Source organism: Neovison vison, chromosome 4, assembly GCF_020171115.1.
Source record: "Neovison vison isolate M4711 chromosome 4, ASM_NN_V1, whole genome shotgun sequence".
Taxonomy (NCBI): Eukaryota; Metazoa; Chordata; class Mammalia; order Carnivora; family Mustelidae; genus Neogale; species Neogale vison.
In genome coordinates, this window is record NC_058094.1 from 185,882,305 (window position 1) to 185,906,155 (window position 23,851).

At 55.7% G+C, this 23,851-nt stretch overlaps 1 protein-coding gene across 1 annotated transcript; it reads left to right on the plus strand.

Moving 5' to 3' along the window:
- Positions 1-531: 531 nt before the first annotated feature.
- On the plus strand, positions 532-13,875 carry AQP1 (aquaporin 1 (Colton blood group)). The gene is made up of 4 exons (XM_044246319.1): positions 532-993; positions 10,499-10,663; positions 10,938-11,018; positions 11,761-13,875. Exons 1-4 carry the CDS (start codon positions 604-606, stop codon positions 11,938-11,940), a joined length of 816 nt encoding a protein of 271 aa, XP_044102254.1. The 5' UTR covers positions 532-603; the 3' UTR covers positions 11,941-13,875.
- Positions 13,876-23,851: the final 9,976 nt, after the last annotated feature.

The window sequence follows — 23,851 nt, forward strand, 5'->3', positions numbered from 1 at the left end:
GCCCAGAATGGCCCTGGGGACCCCTGGGCCCCTGTCTCTAGACTGACCCCACTGGGGGGCAGGATGGGGATGCCAAGCAAGTAGGATTCATGGCGCCCCACCTCCAGGGAAGGCAACGTCCACCTGCTGAGTCCAGCCTGCCCACCCACCCCACCCCATCCAGAGCTCCTGGCTCTGCCCATGGGCACCCCCTGAGCTTTGCACATAGGGCGGGGACACCTGAGTTTCTCTGGCCCCCTGAGTGGGGCCAGCTTGGAGGAATTTCCCAAAGCCTATTAGAGCTGTAGCTGCCTCCTGCCTGCCTCCTGGAGCTGGGCAGGGCTGAGGGCGGAGGGAGAGAGGGAGGGAGGGGGGAGAGGAGGGAGGGAAAAAAGTTGGCAGGCCGACAGCAGAGCTGTGTCTGCATCCATCGCTGAGAGGAGGCCCGTGCAGTATGGGGCGGGCCAGGAGCAAAGAGAGGCCTTCCTCCCTTTGTGCTCCCCCCTCCTCTCCTCCCCCCACAACCACTCGGGGCCCTATAAATAGGCCCAGCCCGGGCTGTGGCTCAGCTCTCAGAGGGAGTTGAGCACCAGGCAGCGGTATCCAGCCAAGCCCCCTGCCAGCATGGCCAGCGAGTTCAAGAAGAAGCTTTTCTGGAGGGCAGTGGTGGCCGAGTTCCTGGCCATGACCCTCTTCGTCTTCATCAGCATCGGTTCAGCTCTCGGCTTCAACTACCCGCTGAGGAACAACCAGACAGCAGGTGCGCCCCAGGATAACGTGAAGGTGTCCCTGGCCTTCGGGCTGAGCATCGCCACACTGGCCCAGAGCGTGGGCCACATTAGTGGTGCCCACCTCAACCCGGCCGTCACGTTGGGGCTGCTGCTCAGCTGTCAGATCAGCATCCTCCGGGCCGTCATGTACATCATCGCCCAGTGCGTGGGTGCCATCGTGGCCACCGCCATCCTCTCGGGCATCACCTCCTCCCTGCCGGACAATTCACTCGGCCGAAATGAGGTAAGCGGGGTGGCCCCAGGCACTTGGGGCTCTGGCGGGGAGCAGAGACGGTTGGGGTTTCATTCTCCACCCATCGTGCAGATGGGGACACTGAGGAGCAGAGAGGACATTAGGTGGCTGGCGGTCATGTGGAATCGGGGCTGGAGCTCAGCTACATCTGCAGCCCGGAGCCCATTTTCTGCCAGGCACTGTGGGAGGCTGAGACCCAGACAACAGCCGTCTTGCCAATGTCCCCTGTGGGCGTCTATTATAGGGACTAAGTTCTGAGGTTAGTCCCCCAACTAAGGTTGGGGCCAGCAGTTCCTCACCCCTCAGCTGTAGTTTCTTGATCCCTCCTCAGCCTGCCGGGGCGGCCAACTCCCTCTTCCTACAGCCTGGACCCTGGGGAGACACTGCCCACTGTCCCCAGCCACCCTGAGCCAGAGTCCCGGCGCATCTGCGCCGGGTCAGCAAGAGTAAGCAGGACCCAGGTGAGAGGCCCCACGGGTCCCCAGCCCGCCCCGCATGCACACAGGTGCCCGAACACACCGCCTTCAAGGAGAAAGCCCCCCTCCCCTACTCCTTGGCCCCCAAGCTGGGGGTGGAAGGGGAGAGAAAACCTTCTCTGGACTGTTGGCAGGTGGCTTTCCTGGATTGCAGTGTGGGGTGGCGGCTGGGGTGGAGACATCTGGCCTCCCGTCTGCACTCTGCCACCAGCCCCGTGAGGTGTGGCACATGTATTTGTGTGTGTGAACGGTGTGTGCACGTGGATGTCGGCATGGGTCTCCGGGCTTGTGTAAGCCGCGCCTTCCCGTGTGTGCCTGCTCCTGGAAGCACGTCTGTAAGCGTTCGTGCTGCGGTGTAAGCAGGCAGGGGTGAGCATGTACCTGTGTGTGCCCGCTGCTCCTGGCTCTAGTTGGGTCTGGGCAGGGGGCACGAATGGTGAGCAGATGTTGGTGAGTTGGGGGCAGGCTGCTGTAAAGAATTCCTCCCCAGCTGCTTAGCCCTGCTAATTGGCCGTTGGCGGCAGTTTCCTGCTGTCGCAGACCAGGGCTTTTCCAACCCCTTGGCCAAGTGCAAACTCAGACCAGGCTTGGGCCATAGCAGGGGGAAATTTGGCCTGAGAGAGGCTGAGGAAGGCTTGGAGGGTGCCTGCCCAGGGAAGGGGAGAGACGAAGGAGCACCGAGGAGGAATCGGATCTACAGAAAGGAGGCTGGCCGGGGCAGGGCAGGCGGGCGGGTGTAGGGACACCGAGGGAGGTGGCCAAGGGCTCCTCAGAGACGGTGGCAGGTGATTATAGCAATTGTTCCCTTACTTCCCAGCCAAAGTTCAGAGCCTGGTGCTGCGGCTGGGGGGAGGCTTGGTAAGATCTGGTGCAGAGGGCAACTGGAACGGCCTTGCTGCGGGGGGATTAGCACTTCTGGTGTCACAGTGACACCTTGCCCAGCCCCCTTGCAGAGCCAACTGCTGCTCGGCCCAAGATTGAAGATTAGCCTGCAGGCTGGAGTTTAGACTTTAGTCGGGAAAGATGTGGCCGAGGTGGGTGGAAGGGACCGGAGCTCTGGCAGGCCGCGCAGCTCCTAGCCTCGGTCTCTACAGAAAGGCAGAGCATGGTGCCCGAGGGGGTGGTCCCTGGGTAGGGTCAGGCTCACAGTGGGGTGTGATGATGGGAGGTGGGGGGAAGGAGGTCCTCATAAGGGGAGGGGTTGAATCTCTGCAGACCTGCCCCATCTTGACCTACCTTCTCGAGGGACAGGCAGGACAGGCATCTGTTGGCTAACTTTGTGCTCTGATGTGGGCATCATAGGTAGATGCAGGGAGGGCGGCTATGGTGTTGTGATCTGGCTGCACCCTGCTCCAGTGTCTTTTCCCTTCTCTGGCCTCCATTTTCCAGAGTTACCTGGATGCCTGGGCTGGGCAGGTTGCTGATGGAGGAGAAAAAGGGACTGGCTCAGGCTGGGGTCAAGCCGGGTCTGGGAGGCACACCAGGTTCAAGTCCTGTCTGCAGTTAACTTGTCGAGTTGCCCTAGAGCTGAGGACCCTGAGACTCCAAGAGGGAACCTAGGTCTCTAGATATTTCTTGGCCCTGCCTGGACTACCAGCAAGCTTACATTGTAGACTTGAGTTTATTATCACTGATCCCAGGAGGGTCTGGCTAAGACGAGTCCAAGAGGGGGGCACGCCGAACATAGGGGTACTGAGTGTTGGGGTGGGATGCAGGAACTGTCCTGTCTACACCGTGGAAGTTGGGGATTCAGAAGTACAAGTGCTGGGCCTAGAAACAAAGCATCTCACCCAGGGACTCCTGCAGATCCTGAACCTGGGATCTGAAGGGATCTGAAGGCAGCTGGCAGGTGGTCCCAATGCCTCAAGAGGGGCAGAGAGCCATCTATGCAGCGAGTGACACACTCTTTCCTCCAGGCTCTGAGGGAGGCTCCCACAGCCCCTTAGGCCCTGGACCCCACCCTGGCCCAAACCGAGGTGGAGCCCTTTGTTGGCATGGAGATTCCTAAGGAAAATAGGGAAAGAAGCGGCAGGAAGTGGTTGGGGTGAGTCAGGGGGTGTCCCCGGGGGCATAGTGGGGACAACTTTCTTCTCACTGAGTCAGGGTTTGGGATACGCCCTGGAGAGACCATGGGCCTATAGGATCCTGGCTGGTTCTTAGAGCCAAACCCTAATTTCGGCCCAAAATGAGAGTGTCAGAGTCAGGGGTTGGTGGCCTTATCTGGCCCTGCCCTACCCAGACACTACCATTCTTCGTGCCAGCGGCCTCGCCTGTGTGGCCCCAGTTTCCATCTGTGAAATAGAGACACAGGGCGTGTCCCAGCTCTGCGAAATGAAAGATGCTACCGAACCTCGGTGTCCTGACTGTTAGCCGGCTCTTTTTATTCTTCCCCTCTCTAGCTCATTCACCCATGCTCCCCCCAAACTGGACTGGGACTGCTGGCAGCCAGATGGGCGCTGAGTCAGACAGCTCCCTACCCTGGGCGACCAAGGCCCCTGGGGGGCGAGATAAGTCCTTCGCACAGCACAGCGGCCTGTGATACTGGGCAGGAGGCAGGTGTGATAAGATGTGTCTGGGCGGCAAGGGAATTTCTGCCTCTGAGCCGTGGGGAGGGCCAGGAAGGCTTCAAGGAGGAAGTGCCACGGGACCCTGAATGTGGAGACAGGGAAAGGGCTTCCAGGCAGAGAAAGGGCATGAGTGCAGGCAAGGTGGCAGTGGGAGGCCAGAGCCAGGGGGTTGCAGGGTGGGGTTGGTGGGAGGCTGGGGCTCTGGAGGGTGGACGGTCAGGATTGAGGTTCGTGTCTGCCTGTGTCTGAGAGGGGACTGGAGGCCTGGGATTTTAGCCCCCGAGGGGCTCAGGCAGGGCAAACCTTTCCTCTTTGTGGTCTTTCTCTCAGCCCTGCTGATTCTGGGCCTGACTGCCGGGGGACTGTCTCTGTCTGCTCCATCCAGGGCCTGATCTCAGCCCTAAACTCTCACCTTCCCCAGTTTCCTGGGCTCAGTTTCCCTAAGCACAGAGTGAAAGGGTTGTGCCTTCCCTGTTAGCGGCCCTCGCCCACACTGGCCCATGAGTCCTTCCAGGGTTGAGGGTCCATCCACCTTCTTCGGAGTTGGGGGTGGTTTGGGGAAAGGGAAGCCAGTTTTCAGATGGACGTGCTTAGAGAGGAGGCTGGGGGCTGGGTGGAGGTGCCCTAGCTGGGACCTATAATTACCGGTTCCAGCCGGAACCAGATGAGGGGGAGGGCGAAGAGAGGCGGGAGCGTTGTGGTGACTTCCCTCACCACGGAAAATTCTGAGGCGGTTTTCCCTGTGAGGGGCCTTGGAGTAGCCCTGCCAGGCCCGTGCTGCCCACTCCAAAGCCTGGCCTTACCCAGGGCTCCCTCTGGCAATGTCTTGTCTAAAAGGGGCGAGGCCGTGAGAGGGGACATAGCCTGCAAGAGCAGCCCAGTCTGTGAGGACTCGCCTTTCCTCCTGGCCCCCAGGTCACGGCCTCCTTCTCATGTCTTGAGCCCTTACTTCATTGCAGACCAATTCCACCGAGTGCCCCACAACCTGAGCTCAGCCCCGGAGTGCTCCCCACTTTCTCAAGGGCCCCACCCAGTGAGGGTTCCTCCAGCACCAGGGCTTTCCCCAGGCTGGACGGTCATGTCCCACATCATCCACCCCATAGGGACTGGCTCAGGAAGGCTTTCCCTAAGAGCCCCTCGTTCTTGCTGGCAGAGCCTCCCTGGAAGTGGGGAAGTTGGGGGGAGTGGGGGGGGGCATGGTCTCTGCCCTCTGGAAGCTCCAGTGGGTCTGGGGCCTCCTGAATAGCTGGGGCTGAGTCAACATGCCTGCAGGCATGGACAGGAAAAGGTTATGGTCAATGTCCCCTCAGCCAGGGCATCTCCCCAGGAACTGGGGAGCTCCTTGATCCCCCATTGGTGGCTTACAGGGCTAAGTGAAGGGCCATCTTCATGTTACCAAGGAGCTGCACTCCAGTGGCGTTAAGAACCCCAACTCAATAGATGGTAGAAAAGACTGGAAAATGCCCTATTTCCAGCAGCAGCTCCTGTCCGGGCCTGAAATCCTACCACTGGGACCATAGAGAGGCGGATACAATTGGGATGGGCTGCCCCTGAGTCCATAAGGCCCCCATAAGTCCATAAGGGCTTGCGGGTCGAATCTGTCTGCTTCTGGCTGCTCTGGGAAGGAGATCCTGAAACAGGCTTTGTCCCTATTGAGACCCCAGTCCAGACGGCTCTGTGGGAATCCTGCACTGACGATCCTGACCAGAAGGGTGACTGCAGGTCCTGGGGGCGGGGGTTCCATGTCAGGCCTGAAGGCATCCTGGGGCTAACCTCTGGGCCAGTGCCTCCATTTTACTGATCAGGAGACTGAGGCCAAAGAGGCATTGAGATTGTTGGGTTGTTTAGCTGATCAGGGCAGGGCAAGAGCGGGCCCCCAGCTTGCCTCCTGGCCCTTCGTTCTTTCTGCTGCTCTAAAGTGCACATACTCACACTTCACTGACACACACACACACACACACACACACACACACAGCATGGGGGAGGGGAGGCACACACAGGTGGGTGTAGAGCACATTTACGAGCCTGGGCAGTCCCACTCAGGCCCTGGGATCCCAGGAGGGTGGGATAAGTGCTTCTCAATGAGCCTCTTCCTTTCCCCGGCAGGAGGGTGGAGACTGCCCTGGAGTAAGGAAAAGAAGGAGGGAGGGAAGGAGGAAGCCATTGTTTTGTGTATTGTTTCTTGTCAGGAAGATGAAGTGGCTTCTGGGAGCAAATAAGGACCCTCTGAAATCCACTGCTCACTCTGTCCCTCATGGGGGCCTTTTTCCCTTCTCGACCCCTGTCCCTAGCTAGTGGTGGCACTTCTGCTGCCAGGGGACAGGATGGCACACTCAAAAGTTCCACCAGATGCCCAGCACGGTCATGCAGGGCCATGTGCCACAGAGAGACCCCCAGACCCACAGAGCTCCCCCGTGGCAAGAGATGGCTCGGGTGTGATGGAGATTCTCAGAGACAGCTAGGACACCCGGGCTAACACATGGCCAGCTGGTCTGCGTGTCCACATGGGGGCTGAAAGCGAGGGGATATTCTCAAATTTGGGGTGCAGGGCTTTATGCATTTTCCTGAAATCAAGCTTGTTAATTATGAGGCTCAAATCCTTCCCATTGCTGCTATTTATAGTGTCTGACTGCTTTAGTCTATCCATTTTTGAGAGAGGGCTGGTAAACTCTTCCAGTCTGGTGGCTGAGTGACCAAATTCACCTGACAGTTCTGTCAGGTGTCATTTTTTTCTAGGCTATCTTGTTTGGCGCATACAGGTTTCGAATTTATGTAGCTATTTGATAGACTTGTCATTCAATTATGATGTAATAAGCCTCTTAATATCTAATAAAAAAGAAAAGGAAAGAGTCACACCAGACACATACGGTCACCCCTAGACCCTGCAGACACCAGCCTATAAAGAGACACAGAGGCACACAAAGCGTTGTTTACCTGGAGGGACATGCACACAGGAATACCCACCAAGGAGTGACACAAGGGACCCACTGAGGTCCCCCTGACTGTGAGTGCTGAGTCCTGGAGGCAGTGGGCAAATAGGGCAGGCCTCGAAGTCTCCCCTCCCCTGTTTTTCAAGACTGGATGCTCAGCCAGGCCCGTTTAGGAACCTGCTGTTTTCTAAGGATGAGTCACCAGGGCGTCCAGGTCGAGTTGGGGCCCTGGGCCTAGGCAGCGACCTTGGTCATTCTGTCCATGGGCAGCAGGGATGGGTTGAGGCCCGCTGTCTAGAGAGCTCAGTCCCATACGCTCTCCCTGTCCTGCCGTCCCGGGGCCTGGGTCACACTGACCGCTTTAGACCCATCTTCCACCTGCTCCTCGGTCCAAGCTGGAAACAGCCAGGTCCCTTGGCTGGACCTGTAGATAGCCAGGATCCTTGGCTGGGATGAGATGGCTTTGCTATCTCCTCCCGGGGTCTCAGCCCCCTCATCCATTACCTCACAGAGGCTTGTGCGGGCCTCCCCTTAAGACCCACAAAAACTAATGACTGGCCTGTGGTGCCCCAGCCAAAAAGCAGGTAAATCAGCCCTAAATCCAGAGAGCTTCCCTGGAGCCAGGCTGCCTCTAGACAGGGTGGGAGTTCTAGAAAATTAGCATTCTCTGCTGCTTCTTTCACTATACGGCAAGTGTCTCCTCTGAGGTCCAGGCAGTAAGAAGAGACGGTCTCCCTACTCCGTCCTCACCAAGCTCCCAGGCCAGGGGTTTGAGGCACCCACAGAGGAGGCTGGAAGGTTACTTCCCGGCAAGAGTTGCAGGCGGTTCAGTGAGAGCCTGATGGCGCAGCCGCAGAAGGTAATTCCAGCCAGGATCTATGGAAAACTTCTTGGAGTCTGTGGGGTCTGAACTGGGCCTTGAGGGAACTTACCTGGATTTGATGTGGAAATGGAGAGCTTGCTTCTTTCTGATGCTTCAGATTCATTGTGGGTCTTATTCTGTTGTTCAAACTTATATTCATAAAACTAATGTGGTTTTTTTTTTCTTTTTCTTTTTTCTTTCTTTTTTGAAGGGGACTTAATCAGTGGCATATAAGACTAAGCTGGGCAAAACTCCCTGGGAACGTGCGAACATTTTTTTTTTTCAATACCAAGTGACCACAACTGAGATCAACCCTATTTAAGCAATTGTTTCTGATTTAATGGGTTGTAAACAATAACATTATTTTGAGTTTTTACCTGCTTTCTTCTGGACATCCACTTTCAGCAGACCTTTAACTATCTCTCCCTTTCAGTACTGAATTATAAAGTTTTGCCCAATGTAAGTCATACAAGTGTGTTGGTGGTCAAAGGAAAAGTGTTCAGCAGACACTGAAGCAATCAGGGGAGGCTTCCTGGTGGTGCTGGTTGAGATGGCTATTGGGAGAAGAAGTTCATCAACCCATGTGGTTTGAGCTAAGGCTCTGGTTGGTCAGGAAAGGGGGTATAACACAGAGTTCCCAGGGCAGGTGGCCACCCCCTCCCTTTCCCGTAGACTCAGAGAGCTGGGCATGGCCCTGGGCCCCTGGCTCTGCTCACTTTGCATGAGTACCTGTGCCTTTGGGCTGAGCAGGGACTGGGGCACTCAGACCTGGTTGAGAATTGGGGGAGGAGATGAGCTTGCCCAGGCCACGTCTGTGAGAGGGTGGGGATGGGGGAGGCTAGGAGGCAGGAGCCACTTAGAATGATGGCTCCATCAATCAGCGTGCCAGCCCTGGTTTCCGGACTCCTGCCAGCTAATAATTAGGCTGATCCTGGAGAGCCAAGGAGAGAGCAGGAAGAGGAGCCTTGGGGCTTCCTGAAGACTGTCAGGAGGGCAGCAGCAGGCGTGAGTGGGGATAGGCATTTCTGCAAGTCGGCCCGGTCTCATGGGCCTCACCTCCATGGAACTCGTTATGGCTCCTGGTAGTCCTCACTCTTGTGTCCACGAGCCTATGCAGGGCCCTTCCCCTTCCACCTGTCCCTCAGTCCAGCAGATAAGGTGAGAAAGAATAAGAACAAACCCACAGTTGTTCCTGTCCCTCCTGCCTCTGCAGCCCTTCCCAAATGCCCCGAGACCCTCCCCACCCCATTGCCTTGGAAACTCCAGCCACCCTGGAAAGTGGGCAGGGAAAGCTGTTTTTCAGATAGGGAAACTGAGGATCAGACTGGAGAAAGGCCATGGCCATGGCACCAGCAAGGGGGAGAGTCAGGACCTGAAGACAGGGCTTCTGCCTCTACCACCCAACCTAGGGATGGGAAGAAAACCGGGCATTGCCCAGAGGTCTGGCTGGCCTGAGGGGTCACAGTTCTGGGGTCTGCCAGGAAAAGCCTAGAGCTGGGGCTGCAGCACAGGGGAGGGGATGTGAGTCATTTTCCCTGTGACCCAGGACTGCAGACAAAGGCGGGAAGAGAATTGTTCTTGTAAGATGGCCTCAGGGTGGGGCTGAGAAAACTCAGGGATTGGGGGGATGGAGGAGAGCCCCCCACGTAGGGTTTTATAAAATGCCCCTTGGCTTTGGAGGACCACCCCCCTCCCTTCATCTCCAGGATGAGACTTCAAGTTCAGGCTTATTTGGACACACCAGCTCTACCTGGAGGAAGCAGACTGCATGGCCACATCTGGGTGTCTCTGCCAGTAGGCCTTTGTCCATGCGGCTCAGCTCCCCTGTGTGGGTGCACCTGGCCCCTGGGACCCCCACAAAGGGGAGGGTGTGGGGGCTCCCTGGGGAGGGGTCTTCCTGGTGCAGCTGCAAGGGGAGGGCTCTGATGACCTCATGGCAGCTCCCATTCCCTTCTTTTTCCATGAGTCATGTTTCTAAAAGCGGCCCAAGAGCAAGTGGCAGCCAGACGGTGGTGGCGGGGCCTATGCGGCCAGGGAGATGGGGGGGGGCTGGTCCAGGAGGGAGGGGAAAACAGGGAAGGCAGAGAAGAAAAGGGAGAGACAGACAAGGTGGAGTAGGAGACAGAGGGTGGGGCAGCAAGGGCGACAGCCTCAAGGAGAGAAACTAAGGGAGCGGGGGCTAGCTAACCAACGAAGACCCTCCCCAGCTTTGGGAGTTTTAGACGCAGCAGGGAATGGGGTGGAATATTCTGGAATTGTGGGGTGTGAAGCCATGTGTCCAGGTGGACCCTCCCACATGCAGGGCTTGCCCCTCCCCTCGGTTACTCCGGTACCCCAGGATGCCCTCGCTGGCTGGAGCTGGAGGCAGAGGCCTGCTTCCTCCCAGGCTTCTCCAGCCTCCAGGCAGAGCACAGAGGGTAGAGGCAGGTACCAGGGGCTGGGCTGGCAACTCCTCAGTGCTATGGGAGGAACAAAGCCTGGTGTCCACTACCCATGCTGTGTGCTGGGGTGGGGACTCCCCCCCCCCCGCCACTGGGCCCAGCAGGGGGGCTTGTGATGGGCTGTAAGGACACAGAGGTGCCTGGGGCGGGGTGGGTGGGCTCTAGGACACAGTCCCCACCTTGCCTGCTCAACGAACCTTGCTGTCCCTCTTCCCGACAGCTGGCCCCTGGTGTGAACTCTGGTCAGGGCTTGGGCATCGAGATCATTGGCACCCTGCAGCTCGTGCTGTGCGTGCTCGCCACAACGGATAGGAGGCGCCGGGACCTTGGGGGTTCGGGACCTCTTGCCATTGGCCTCTCCGTGGCCCTGGGACACCTGCTGGCGGTGAGTGTGGGGCCTCCCCAGCTGGGAATGGGGAGAACAGGGCCAGGCAGGGCGGTTGGGGTACCCTGTCATGGGTAGGACACTGGGGCCAGGTTCTTGCTCTGAGAGGGCAGCATGGGGACCTCCTGACCATCTTTCTGGGTCAGCGTGCCCCTGTTTTTCTGGGTCTGATTGTCACCTCCCTGTTCTCTCTCTGTGTGTCACGATGTCCCCTCTCCCTCTGTCTCTACTTCTCTGGATCTCCCCCTTCTGCCTCCCACGCTGCCCCTCTCAGATCGACTACACAGGCTGTGGCATCAACCCCGCCCGGTCCTTCGGCTCCTCTGTGATCACACACAACTTCAAGGACCACTGGGTAAGGGGTCGCAGGGCTATCCCCGGGGGGAGGCGGGAGGTTTTGGTGCTGAGTGACGGTCCCAGCTCCACCCTGTGGCATCCTCTCATCACAGAGGCTCTGGGAGACCGCAAGGGCCGAGGAAATCGGGAAAGCGTGGCCTGACATGGGGGTGGTGGGGTGCAGCGCCCCAGCAGCGTGATGAGGAGCCAGACCCAATCGTGGCCCTGCCCTTTCCCCATTCAGTCCATTCAGTGCGACACAGGCAAGCTGTCATTCTCTGAGCAGTGAAGTTGGGTGTCGTGAACCCTACTTAACTGCCAGGGTGGCCTCTGACTGACGGCCTCACCGCCTGTAGGTTGAGCGTAGCACAGAGTCAGCGCTCAGTGGATGGAGCTGTTCTTCCTGTCCAAGTGACTGTCTCAGGCCACCGTTTATCAAGCTAGACCTTCCTGTGGCCCTTCTGACACTGGGGAGGGTGGGACAGGGTTGGCCACACCAGGCACCCCGAGCAGGGGCACATGGAGGCAAGGAAAGGCCCACTGGCAGTGTCCTGGGATAGTGGATGTCTTGGGCCTGCTCTGCGAGCCCTGGAATCAGGACATGGGGCTTCGACACTGCCTGCCTCTAAATCCGGGCACAGATGGGGAGGGAGCCCATGCCGTGGGGTGGCGGTGGGGTGCCTCTCGGGGCAGATGTCCCTGGAGAGGAGGAGCCCAGGGTGTCGGTGGACAGCCCCTGAGTCTGTCCGCTCTGTTCCTAGATTTTCTGGGTGGGGCCGTTCATCGGGGGAGCTCTGGCTGTGCTCATCTACGACTTCATCCTGGCCCCACGCAGCAGCGACCTCACGGACCGCGTGAAGGTGTGGACCAGCGGCCAGGTAGAGGAGTACGACCTGGATGGCGACGACATCAACTCGAGGGTGGAGATGAAGCCCAAATAGAGAGGCCCTGGCCCGGGCACCCACGTGGGGGCGGGGCAGGGGCGGGCGGAGGGCGGGGAGGGGAAAATCCTGTTGCAGACATTCTGACAAGCTGGCCAACGTCACTTCCCAAAGGTCCTCCAGAACTGCGTGGTCAAGCCTGGTTCGGGACTGTTTCTATCACTTTCTTTCTCTTTCTCTGTTTCCTGGCCTCTGGGCTTCCTGGGGACCAAGATTTATCAATCACTCACTCCCTTGAAGTCATGGAGGAGGTGAAAGAGAGGGACCCACCCTGCTAAGCCGTCCCCTCGGAGTGTGATGGAAGGTGTGCCAGGAAGTCCGCCTCATCCCAGAGGTGCTCCATGGCTCGCCTGCTACAGGTCTCTTGGGCACTGCCCTATTTGCTTTGTGCCTTTGGGCGTGGCCCTCCTTCTGGAACAGTCCCTGTGCCCCCGAGGGTGCTCCAAGGGGAGGAGATCCCAGGAGGTGTATGGTAGGGCAAGTGGCAGACTGGTTTTATTCCTGCGGTTTGGCTCGACCTCCAGCCCCACCTCTGCCCCCAGACTTGCTGCGTGACCTTGTGATCGTCCATATCTTAGGGCCCCTGTGACCCCATCTGTAGAGTGGGAGGGAACAGGGACAGGGAGAGCTCTCTGGGCTTGAGGCCTCTCCATTCTGTAAGTGTAGATACTCTGTGGGTTCTAGAAGGTGTAGTATGGACCAGCAGCTTTTCCACTTGCCCTGGTTCTTTCCCAAGGGGAGAGCTATAGCACATACCTGTGCGAACACAAGGACACATGGACATATGCATACATGGTTCAGAGCAGTAGACCAGCAGACAGCCCAGGTCATGAGAAGTCCCTGTCAGTGGGGGAGCAGGGCCGACCCCTATGCAGCGGGGATGGGGTCCTCTGTCGCAGGAAGGTGTCAGATGGAGTGCAAAGGAGCAATACCCATGCTCCTTCACAGGGTTTTAGTCATCCTTGCCCACCTATTGTTGCATCATCTTAATTGTCCTATGGTTCTCCGCTTCCTCCTGCCAGTGTAGACACAGGTCACGCTTATGCAGGTGTGTGTTTATTAAAGGGAAGTTCGTTATCTGAAGCCCCAAGTCTGAGGCCAGGGGACCATGATGCGGATCAGCCCATGGAGGCACATGGCTCTTGCTGGACGCTGAGGGGGGCTTCCAAGTTCCTAGCTGATGCTAAGGGCGGGAAGGAGCAGATTCCCCCACTTATTGCTGAACTCCTGGTTGGAGGCATTTGGGGCAGCTGGGTGACCTGCACAGGCTTGCTATGTGACCCCAAGCCACAGGCTTCCCTTCTCATTTACCTGGGGGGATAGTTGTCTTTGGCCTTATGATGTAGCTCCCAACACCACTCCAGGACCGTCTCAGAGGAGAGAGTCTGCTTTGGGAACAGTTGTCTCCATGGTCTGTCCAATCCCACTGGGACCAGAGCAGGTCCCCCAGCAAGCCTGTAGCCATCATGGTGACAAAACTCAAGTGACTCCATCTGCAGATTATCTTAAAGCAGCAGGACAACCAGGGAACCCTAACTGGTCACCAACACATCGTAACATCTACACACTCTCTTCTCCATCATTCCCTAGCAGGGGCTTCTAGCTCATTTAACAGATAAGGAAACTGAGGTCCAAGGTCCCACAGCTGGATAATGATTTGGCCAGGCCTAGCAGCCGAGGCCATGTCTCTGGCTACTCTCTGGACCGGGAGACTGGCCCCTCTTATTCCCAGCTGCTCGGTTTCTGTCCGGGCAGGGGTCAGAAGCCAGGAGGGGTGAGGGGTGTGCTGGAGGGGAGGGGGTCAGGCCCACGTCCTCCTTGGTTCTGACTGCTGCCTGCCGGACCCCGCATCTGTCCGCTCTGCCTCTGTGTCTCTTTGGAATCGGAAGTTCATTCTATGTTAAGAAAATAAAGGAAAATGACTTATAAGGTCAACTGAGCTTCCTGTAGTTTTTCTTCTTTGAGTACTGTGTTCCTACGAAGGCTCTCAGGGTCGGAGAGGAGATGGGTGCCCACACTGCGGACCCAGACTGAGGGGGAGTCACTGTCTGCCTTCCTGCCCCGAGGGTCCCTGGTCTCAGTGGGTGGACACAGCCTCATCCCAGAGCTCCACCTGTGAAACACAGAGTTCTGCCCCCGTTAGGGGTCATTTTTGGTGACAGAGTATGAAAGACATGGGGGAAAGCAGGATTGAAGTGTGACAGCCCCATCAAGACTTGGCCTCCTCAGAGGGTGGCCCAGGGAGCACCAGGGGCCACTCCTGTGTCCATCCTTCTGTCCCTCCACTCCCATTGCTGCCCCCGGCCACAACTGGGTTGGATGGTGGGACCCAAGATTTGGTCAGGAGCTCCCGCATCAGTACAGAGTGAATTTGTGCTGGGCATAGGTGATGCTTAGCTGGCTGGGAAGGGTGACCTGTGGTAGCTAAGGGGGAAAGAGCAAGTAAGGACCTTGAGGCCTTGTGGGCCCCCTACCATCCCAGAAGCAGGTATCGCACCTAGTGGGGGTGTGTGTTTTCCTGTGGAGGCATCTGTGGCTTGAGTCAGATTCCTGGCATGTCTGCTCAGGCAGAAGAGAAGAGAGGTCAGAATGGGCTGTCCTCTGCCCTGAAGGTGACAGGGAACTGGTCTGCACCTGCTTTTCCATTTATCCCCATGTAGTCTGGAGGCTGGTGTGGGCCCAGCAGGGCTCTGTTCAGCCTTCTTGAACTCACAAAACCCCTTCTGACTCAAGGCCTCTCTCAGAGTTGGGGACACAGCAGGTGTGGCTGTCCTTATTTGACAAAAAGGGAGATGGACACCCAAAGACAAGTCTGTGTTGCTGAAACTTGGACACAGGCCCCTGGTACCTGCCTCCCTGCCCACCACACACACACTGAGGGCTGGTTTCTCAAAGTGGAAACAACACTATTAGAAAACTGAGAGTTGACTGCCCCCATTTACAGATGACACTGAGGCCCCTGAAGTTGAAATGATTGGCCCAAGGCCACACAACAGTTTGGTGGCAAAATTGGGATTTGAACCTTCTTTGCCTGGCTTCAAAGATTAGGCTCCTCCCACCATGAGGTGCTGGTCTGTTTTGTCAAGAACTCCATGAAGTTTGGTTCTAGGCCAGCCAGCCAGCCTGTCTTCCTCTGCCTGGAGGGTGTTGAGAGGCAGAAGCAGGAAGGACAATGGCAGGCTGAAGGAACTCCAGCACTGAGAGGAGTGCAGCTCACTCTGGGGCCACCACCTAGACTTGGTGTCTGCTTCTGACACTTCATCACCACCAGACCCCTGGCATCTCCCCTGGCATTGGCCACACCCCAGCTTCCCTGGAGCCCTCTAAGCCTGACTGCCCCTTTCTCTGGAGGGAACTGTCTGCTAAACTTGCTTATCCAGAGTTTGCCCCCTTCCACAAGACTATATGCGAAGGGGAAGGGCAATGCTGCTCTCTGAGGGAAAATAATGCCCAACGAAGAAGCTTCAGATGCCCTTCCAGGCCTGGGGGCAAAGACTTCAGGGTGAGGCTGCCCCAGGTGTCCTCTCATCTTCTGGCCCACAGGTTCAGAACTTCAGACACCCCAACTCCCAAAGGTCAGCCCCCATCTGCTCTGCCGGCATTTTGTCCAGCCCAGCAGAGAGAAATTTTGCAGGAAAAACTGAAGCTAGAGCAAGGCTGGGAGAGCAACCAGAGCCCTTGTCTATTTTCTTCATCTAACTTTAACGGAGAGAGTATATTTCCTGGAAGATTCCATGACTCAGACTTTGCCAGCTGCCAAGCATTCAAGTGAGCACCCACATGAAGTGCTGGCAGCCTGCTGGGACTCCCCCGTGGTCTAGCAGATTGCACATGGAGGTGGCTCAGTGGGCCTGGAAGGCTGTGCCGTCTGCACTTGGTCCTGGAGGAAGCAGGATGCAATCTAGCGGTCATTGAATCCTAGAATATTTGTCCCTTCATTAAACTCACAAGAGCAAAACGTTGTGGTTCCACACTCACCGCACTGGTTCTGAGACCAAGGATCCCTGGCCCAGACTGCAGGATTTTTCCAAAGGCCTTCAGAGGAACGTCTTCCAGAGGCCTGTGATGAATGCTCAGATCAACCTGAGGTTGCCTTTACGCCACACACACATATATATGACTGGGTCAGTCCGTGCTGGGTTTCCAAATATGCAGGAATCTGGGATCCTTGTAGACCCATTGTTCCCTTTTGATAGTTCCCTTTCCCCTCCAGGATCAAGGGGATTCCTCTTCTCAGACCCTGGAGGGGTGCTGAGTTGTCCAGGGGAGAAGAATGGATCTCTGAAGCTACCCTGAATTGGGGTCAGGAGCAACTGGTCGGACACACGTGCCGCGAAGCCTCAGTGGGGCTGGTGGCCTGTAACTCTGGTTGTGATCCCAATGTCAGTATCCATCTCAAAAACTCACATGGTCTCAAAGAAGGCCCAAATGAAAGGATGTGGCTGTCTCAAGGCAGTCATTTGCCACTTGGCCCCAAGGACCACGGTGCCTTTTGGGAGAACTGATAAATGCAGGGAGGGTTCTCTCTCTTTGGGGGTTTCAAGGCCAGTCGTCAGAATTCCAAGATCCAAAGCCAGGAACTGGTCTGGAAAAGCACTGGAGGAACAGGGGCCCCTGTCCTTGAGGTGGCCCAGCCACGTGTTGACCCATTAGGATTTTTCCATCTCTCCTGGAGGTCACACCTTCACTGGTCAGTAGCCTCTCAAGGAGGGGTGATAGTGATTAATGTTTTATGGACAAGCTGCTGGGCATGATGCCTTGTTTTCTTTAGGTTTAGAATACAATGAAGACGATGAATGGAATTTGCTCTGAGCTGGGGGCCAGGGTGGGGCCATTCTTAGGGGACCCACAGGCAGTGATGTTTACTGTCCTTCCCTCAGTGCTGAAAAGAGGGCAGTTCTGGAAGTAGGAAAGGCTGGAGATGATGCAGGTGAGGCTTTTGCCTATGGGGCCATCGTCCCCAGCCCTCAAGTGACAGCTTGCCCCACCAACACCTTGGGTCCTGGTGTGCGGAGAGCTACTGGTGAACTGTCCCCCAAAATGCTAATGAGCTCGTTCTGCTCAGGCGACTCTATTTCAGTCCACTAAAATTACACTCTACGCATATAGGATTCTGCTCATTTTTCTGTTCTCCCCAGTGTGTTGATGGGGAATGAGATGAGGACACAGCTGATCTTCAGCTATAGGGGCAGTAGTGCCTCGGTACTTCTTAAATATGAAAATACTTTAATCTGTTCTGAGTTCCTCAAGAACCCCTCCCCACGGCTGGCTTCCCTGGCTACCCTGGTCCTTCTCTTATCTCTAGTCTCCTGTGGACCCCTCCACTACCCAGCACTTAAAAGGTTAAGCCTCTCATCAGCAGGGGGCCTCAAGGATCCTACTCAGCACCTAGGACCTGGGGAATTCTGGTGGATCACAGCACTTTGCTGTAATATACCCTGCATATCACCTCTAGTTGGGAGAGAAAACATGCAATTCACATATATATATAGGTCCAAGGTCTAAGTTGGAAAGTTTTATTTGTGTGTGTGTGTGTGTGTGTGTATGAGAGAGAGAACTCAGTCCTTAATACTACTATATTTGGAGTCAACCTCTGATCTGCCCCGAGAACCTTCGCAATAATTCTCACTCACAGGAGAGGCATGCCTGGCTTTGTGTAAGGACACAGCCCTCTCCCAGCGCTTGCAGCCTAGCCCCCGATCCATCTCAGGAACACAGTCAAAGGCTGGAGGCATGTCTTCTGCCCACAGTCACCTGGCTACTAAGAGATGTCACTGCCAGCTGCTATCCTTGGTTTGCCTAAAGCCAGCCTGCCCTGTAGAATATTAGCTCGAAGAGACTGGCCTGGCTTGTGCTCATGAAGGAGGAACCAGCACACATTTTTCTGTAAGTTACTGAGTAAGCAAATAAATCTATAATTTGGAAGGAGAAAAAGATTGTCTTTGGGGAGAAAAATGAAAGGGATGGAGGGAGGAATGGAGGGGAGAGAGAGAGAGAGACTCTCAAAGAATTCAATAAATGAGTCCCCCCCCACCGCCCCAGGAGAAAAGAAGCAAACCCAAAGAATCCATAAAGATGAAAAGTTCTCAAGGATAGGAGCCCTACCATTCATAGCAATCTTGAACATTCTAAAAGTGGTCAAGGGGGGACGCCTGGGTGGCTCAGTTGGTTAAGCAGCTGCCTTCGGCTCAAGTCATGATCCCAGCATCCTGGGATCGAGTCCCATATCGGGCTCCTTGCTCAGCAGGGAGCCTGCTTCTCCCTCTGCCTCTGCTGCCACTCTGCCTGCCTGTGCTCGCTCTCTCTCTCTCTCTGACAAATAAATAAATAAATATAATCTCTTAAAAAAATAAATAAATAAAAGTGGTCAAGGGTCCCTGGTACTTCATTTAACACATGCTTTGTTTTTAAACTTAGCTTATGTTTTTCATATAATGCAATATAAGTAGATATAAGTAACTTACGTCTTTAAGGAACTCAAATGGAAAACCCCAACACACAAAACCTATAATACCAAGAAACTTAATTTTAATCACCCAAGATTAAAAGTGCCAGCTGAGGAAGATGGCGTCAGGCAAGGTATTAATGTATTTTGAGTATCACTTGGGTGTGCTTGTCAGGGGAGGATGGTGAGGCAAAGCCTGTAAAGTAGGAATCAGTAGGGTCTGAGCTGCCACAGCGTCTTCTGGATTGTGGAGGTACAACTCACAACTTTTTGTTTCTTGTTTGAGCTCCAAGGAAACCTCCCTTAAATTGGGCTTGAGTGTTTGAACAAGAGGAGGGCCCGGGCACCTGCTGGATTCCGGGCAGTGGCTTCCAAACAGCCTGCTGGGAAAAGCAAGTTCCTGGGAGACTGGAGGAGGCTGGGCCCCTTTCTTCTCACTCCCCAAGATGAGGTCTGCTTGGTTGCTTGGACAGATGACACAGGAGGTACTGTGGTGGGGTGTTTTGGGTGTTTTTTTTTTTCCCAGTGAGAAATGCATAATAAATGAGACATTTGACAACAATGCTTGCCCCCTCTATTTTCACACCTCGTTCTTTTTCAGCCAGCATTCCTGGGGGAGCCAGGCACTGGGAGGGGAGTTCCACATTGGAGAAGGTGCGGTGAGGGTGGAGCAGGGTTGGTGGCCCACGGGCTCAGGAGTGAGCCTCTCCTGTCGTCACAGGGCGCAGGGCTTCTTAGTGTCAGCCAGCCACCCTGCATGGGCCAGCTGTCACACAGGCACCTGCCACTCTGGGATACGCATTTGTGGCTTTCCACTGCTGCTCGCCTTTGATAGTCCCCTTCATTTCTGGGTCTCAGCAAAGACATGGACACGCAGGCATTTCCTGGTGCCCTGGATACTTGGGCCTTTTTGCTTCCTGCCTTCCTTCACGCCTCTCTCCCATTGGCTTCTCTGCAGACCCGAGGAGGTGTCTCTACTCCACAGCCTGAGAGAAGATTCCTGGCTCTAGGGAGAGAATGACTCTGTTCAACTGTTCGTGAAGTTCCGAGAGTCGCTGGTGCACCTGGATCGTGACGCATGGGCTGCTAGCACCTTCCATCCGAGACGAACTCCAAGAATTTCCGCCGCTGGCCATGACCTCCCGGGCTGGGAGGGGCAGCTGCATCTGCCTCCAGGAATGCGGGGCCTAGAGACACCAAGTCTCTGAATGCCTCCATGGGGTCCAGAGCTCTAGTTCTAGAAAATTCCGAAGGCTCCCTGCCCATTTCCCTCCTGCTCCCTAAGTGTGAAGTCTCCTCAGGCTGCTCCTGAGATGTTCTGGAAAGGGAAAATAAAAAAATCCTAGAAAGTTAGATTTGAAACAGAATTTCGTGGCCATAGGGATTTCGACTGTGAAATCCACTCGTGTGCCTGGCCAAGGCCTTGAGTGAATGGCTTGGGTCGATGACCTGAACTTAGGTGAGTCACCTGCTCCTTACGGTCCTTGCAGAAAACCCCAGCCCTGGAGCTGTTGACTGGTTTTCACAGGTAATGAGGTTAAGTTTGGAAATCATATCACCCTCTGGGGAACTCATCAGAGTAATTACAGTAGAGGCACTGACAAGTCTTGCAATTAAAAATTCACTTATCGGGCGCCTGGGTGGCTCAGTGGGTTGAGCCGCTGCCTTCGGCTCAGGTCATGATCTCGGGGTCCTGGGATCGAGGCCCGCATCGGGCTCTCTGCTCAGCAGGAAGCCTGCTTCCCTCTCTCTCTCTGCCTGCCTCTCCATCTACTTGTGATTTCTCTGTCAAATAAATAAATAAAATCTTAAAAAAAAAATTTTAATAAAAAAAATTCACTTATCTAAGCTAGTGTTCACCAAACTAATTTGTTCACAGAGCTCTATTTTGGAAGTAACTGGTATTATTGTTTTGGAAGACTGGTTTTCTACAGAACATAACTGTTAGCCGGGGCATTTTTTCCCGAGGGCCCTCCGGCTTTCAGCTTCTCCGATTTAAATCTTCAGGCTGACTTAGTTTACCAAAACCTCTCCTGAGGGCAGGTATGAGGGACGAAGGAGGAGACAGAAATTCTGAGTTCAAGGCAAGGGTGCTGGGGTCGTGGGGAGGAATAAGAGGCAGATAAGAGTGTGCACATGCCTATGTACACGAACGTAACACAAGGAGGGAGTGGGAGGAGGTGAAAGAGAGAGATAGCCAGTTAGTTATCAAGAGAGACAGATCACGAAGGTTGAGAGTCACAAAAAAAGCAAGAGAGGGAGAGAAGTGGGAGCTGGGAGTACGCTGTGTACTGTCTGGGGGATGGCTGGGGAGGACCTTCCTCGTCAGAGTGAGTCTTCCTCAGGCCCATCACTGATTAATCCCCGCCTGCCTTGTGGGCAGCTTGTGTGAGAGCCAGGGGCAGGTGCCTGGGTACAGCCGGAGAAGGCTTCCAGGAAAGGAGTCTCCATAAATCATTGACTGGCCTTGCATTGTGCTGGAACCATCTGGTGCTTGTTGCCAGGCCAAGCTCCTGGAGCTGTGGGCAGAGGTGGCACAGGCTGGAGGTGAGCTCCGCTGAGCCAGGTCTCATCCAAAGCCTCCAGAAACAGGCCCGTGTAGGGCCGTCAGCGTGGGCTCAGCAAACCTGGGGCTGCCTCCCAGCCAGAGCAGGGCAGCAGCACCTCCGATGAGACTCTTCCCCTCTCTGTACCTCTGTTTCCCCACCCATACCATAGGGATTGCATTTGAGAGTTCTGAAAAGCCCTCCCAGGTCTAGGATTTTGCTCAAAAGCCTTGAAAGCCTTGTACCTAGAAGCCTCTCCCCATGTGTTGGCGTTGGGGTCTTATTCATAACCCAGCTTGTATCCCTGCGGACTTGCCCTAATGCCACCTGGGCTCTGCGCCTGCTTAACTCCATTGTGGGGACACCCCTAGGGACAGAGGCCTTGGGCCTGTCCTCAGAAGCTCCAGGGTGCTTGGGGAAACTCAACATCCCCTGCAGCTGGCCAGGATTGGGTCTGTCTGCCTCTGGAAGGTGCTGAATATGGGAAACCTCCTGTACCCACTGCCTATTTGCCTGGTGCTGTCGGACCCTGGGCTCCCCTCTCCCTATGCATTCCCATAGCACAGCACTGAGAGGAAGGCCCAGGGCGGTGGCAGGGGGGGTGTCACTGCAGGAGGTCTCTGAGGCCACGAGTCCCAGTCCTCCATGGCCTGCTTACACTAGCCAGGATGCAGTCCCAGTGCCCTGCCTGGAGGAGGGAGGAGGCCTGGGGCAGCTCTCACAGACCTAGCCCTCATTCCACACACCCTGGAACTTCTCCTGGTGGAAACACCAGCTGTGATGATGCTAGGAAGCCAGAGAACGGCCAAGGGTGATAGGGAGTTGACCCAAACCTCCACACCTACACCCTCATCCCCATTAAAGAGCTGGGAAAATGGAGGCCAGAGAGGAAGCTTCCCTAAGTCTCCTGGGTGCCTTCTTAGCGGGGGTAGAGCTCTTCCTGCTGTTCTGAGCCCGCTGTCCCCCTCATCTCTTGTTGCCTTTCACTGAGGCCATTTCTTATTTCAGTCTTTCCCTGTCCCTGTGGGGCAGTCCTAAGGGACTCTGCGGAGGCCCCCAGAGTTGCCCAAGGCATAGCTGCCCGGCTCCCCGCTCAGATCCCAGCCCCCTCAGCTTGCCCACCTGTGGACATCCACTGGGTACAGGAGGGAGGAAAACACTCCCTGAACAAAGGAGAGGAGAGGAATGGGGTATCCGGGGGATGAGGACTTGCAGGCTGGATCTCCCGGGGGCAGCCAGAGGCAGTCCTTCCCCCAGGCAGCAAGCAGAGGGACCCCAGCGCAGGCAGAGGATTGGGGAGAATGGACTGGAGGGGCTGCTGGAGAGGAGGCTGACCTGGGGTGCTGAGCAGACTCCCCAGGCTGGGGCTCTTGGTTCCTGCGAATTTCAGGGTGGATCTAGGCTTCAGAGATCAGGATCCTGGGCTGGGGTCAGAAGGGAGGCTGGAGCCCTCAGAGCGATCAGTGAAAGGCAAAGGGAACTCCATTTGTAATGTGCTGTTGTGTGTTTGGTACTGTATGCTAACTTCATGTACCTTGATTTGCTCGATACTCATCAATGAGCAGAGAGGTATGGATTTGCTTGTTCGTTCCCTTGAGGAATATTTCCTGAGTTCCTACTAGGTGCAAAGCATTATTCTGGGTACTACTGAACAAAACAGACAACACTTATATTTTATAGATGAAGAAACTGAATCAGAGAGGTTAGGCAGCCAGTTCAATGTTGCACAGCTAGAAAAGGGCAGAGCCAGGATTCAGAGCCACACTCCAGGCCCCGTTCTTTCCTCTTTCTCTGTACTGTCTGGGTGGCAAGCCAGGGTGGTGAGGTAGAGGAAACATCAAACTGCCTTGCTGTGTGAGTGTGGACAAGTGACCTTCCCATTCTGGGCCTAAATTTCCCAAGTTGACGTTAAGGGGTTTGGTCAAGCAGTCCGGAATTGTTCTTGGGGGGCCACAATGGAAATTAAATTTTAAAATGGGGACAGCTACCAGTTTTTGAACAAGTTCTAGGTGTCAAGCCCTGGAATGTCCATGGGGGCCCCCGAAATCTCCTGAGCAGAGGGAGGGGCCCAGCTGAGCATCCCTGAACTCCTCTTGCCCTGGGCTCCTCCCAGTTCCCCAGGACCTCTGGTCCTTGGGTTATCAGGGGAAGCAGCTGAAGCCTTAGACAAACAGGGGCAGACAAGGACACAGGGACATATGGTTTATAAATAAGGGGTCTGGGTGGGGCCAAGCTGGTCTGGGTGGGAACGGTGAAGACCAAGTTGCAGAGAGGCCAGAAGAAGGCCTTGGGGAACATCTGGGCCCTCCTTGCCTTCTCCACCCTCTCGTACCACAAGGGCAGGCCTCGCTCGGATCACGAGAGCATCAGCACCTCCTGTACCAGCCCACGGGTGGCAACTCTGAAGGAGGCCCGAGGAGCTGGGGACCAGAGCTGCTTCCTCCGCATGTCTTCCAGGCACGGCCCTGCTGTGAGCAGGTCACATTCATTGGCACCCCAGGTCACCCAGTTGTGCAGTTGAAAGCCCAGGATCATCAGGACTAGGTGCCTGAGAAGAGGCGGGGGGATGGTTGAATAGGAGGGGAGGGAAGGGGGGAGGAGAGAGGTGGGGAGGTGGCAGTGAGGGGAGGGGTTTTAACTGGAGAAGGGGACAGCAGGTAGGGACATCTACCCGGAGCCCAGTAGCAGCCTCCTTTCCTACCTCTCCCAGGACACATTAAACTTTTAATTGCAGAAAAAACCAGCATAGTTACGCAATGCATATACCGCTTGGTGGAGTGGTTTAGACCATGGGCTTTGAAGTCAGATGGTCTGGGTTGGAATCCGGGGTTTCCAAATTGCTGGGGCCTATTTCCTCATCTGTAAAAAGGGGATGCACCCCATAGATCTATTGTGAGCTTTAACTGAGCTCACATACATG

Excerpts from the sequence above, each read along its gene's own strand:
- AQP1 (XM_044246319.1), top strand. The coding sequence starts at position 604 with ATGGCCAGCGAGTTCAAGAAGAAGCTTTTCTGGAGGGCAGTGGTGGCC. Across the intron at positions 994-10,498 it reads ATTCACTCGGCCGAAATGAG|CTGGCCCCTGGTGTGAACTC; the intron begins GTAAGCGGGGTG and ends TCTTCCCGACAG. Across the intron at positions 11,019-11,760 it reads ACAACTTCAAGGACCACTGG|ATTTTCTGGGTGGGGCCGTT; the intron begins GTAAGGGGTCGC and ends CTCTGTTCCTAG.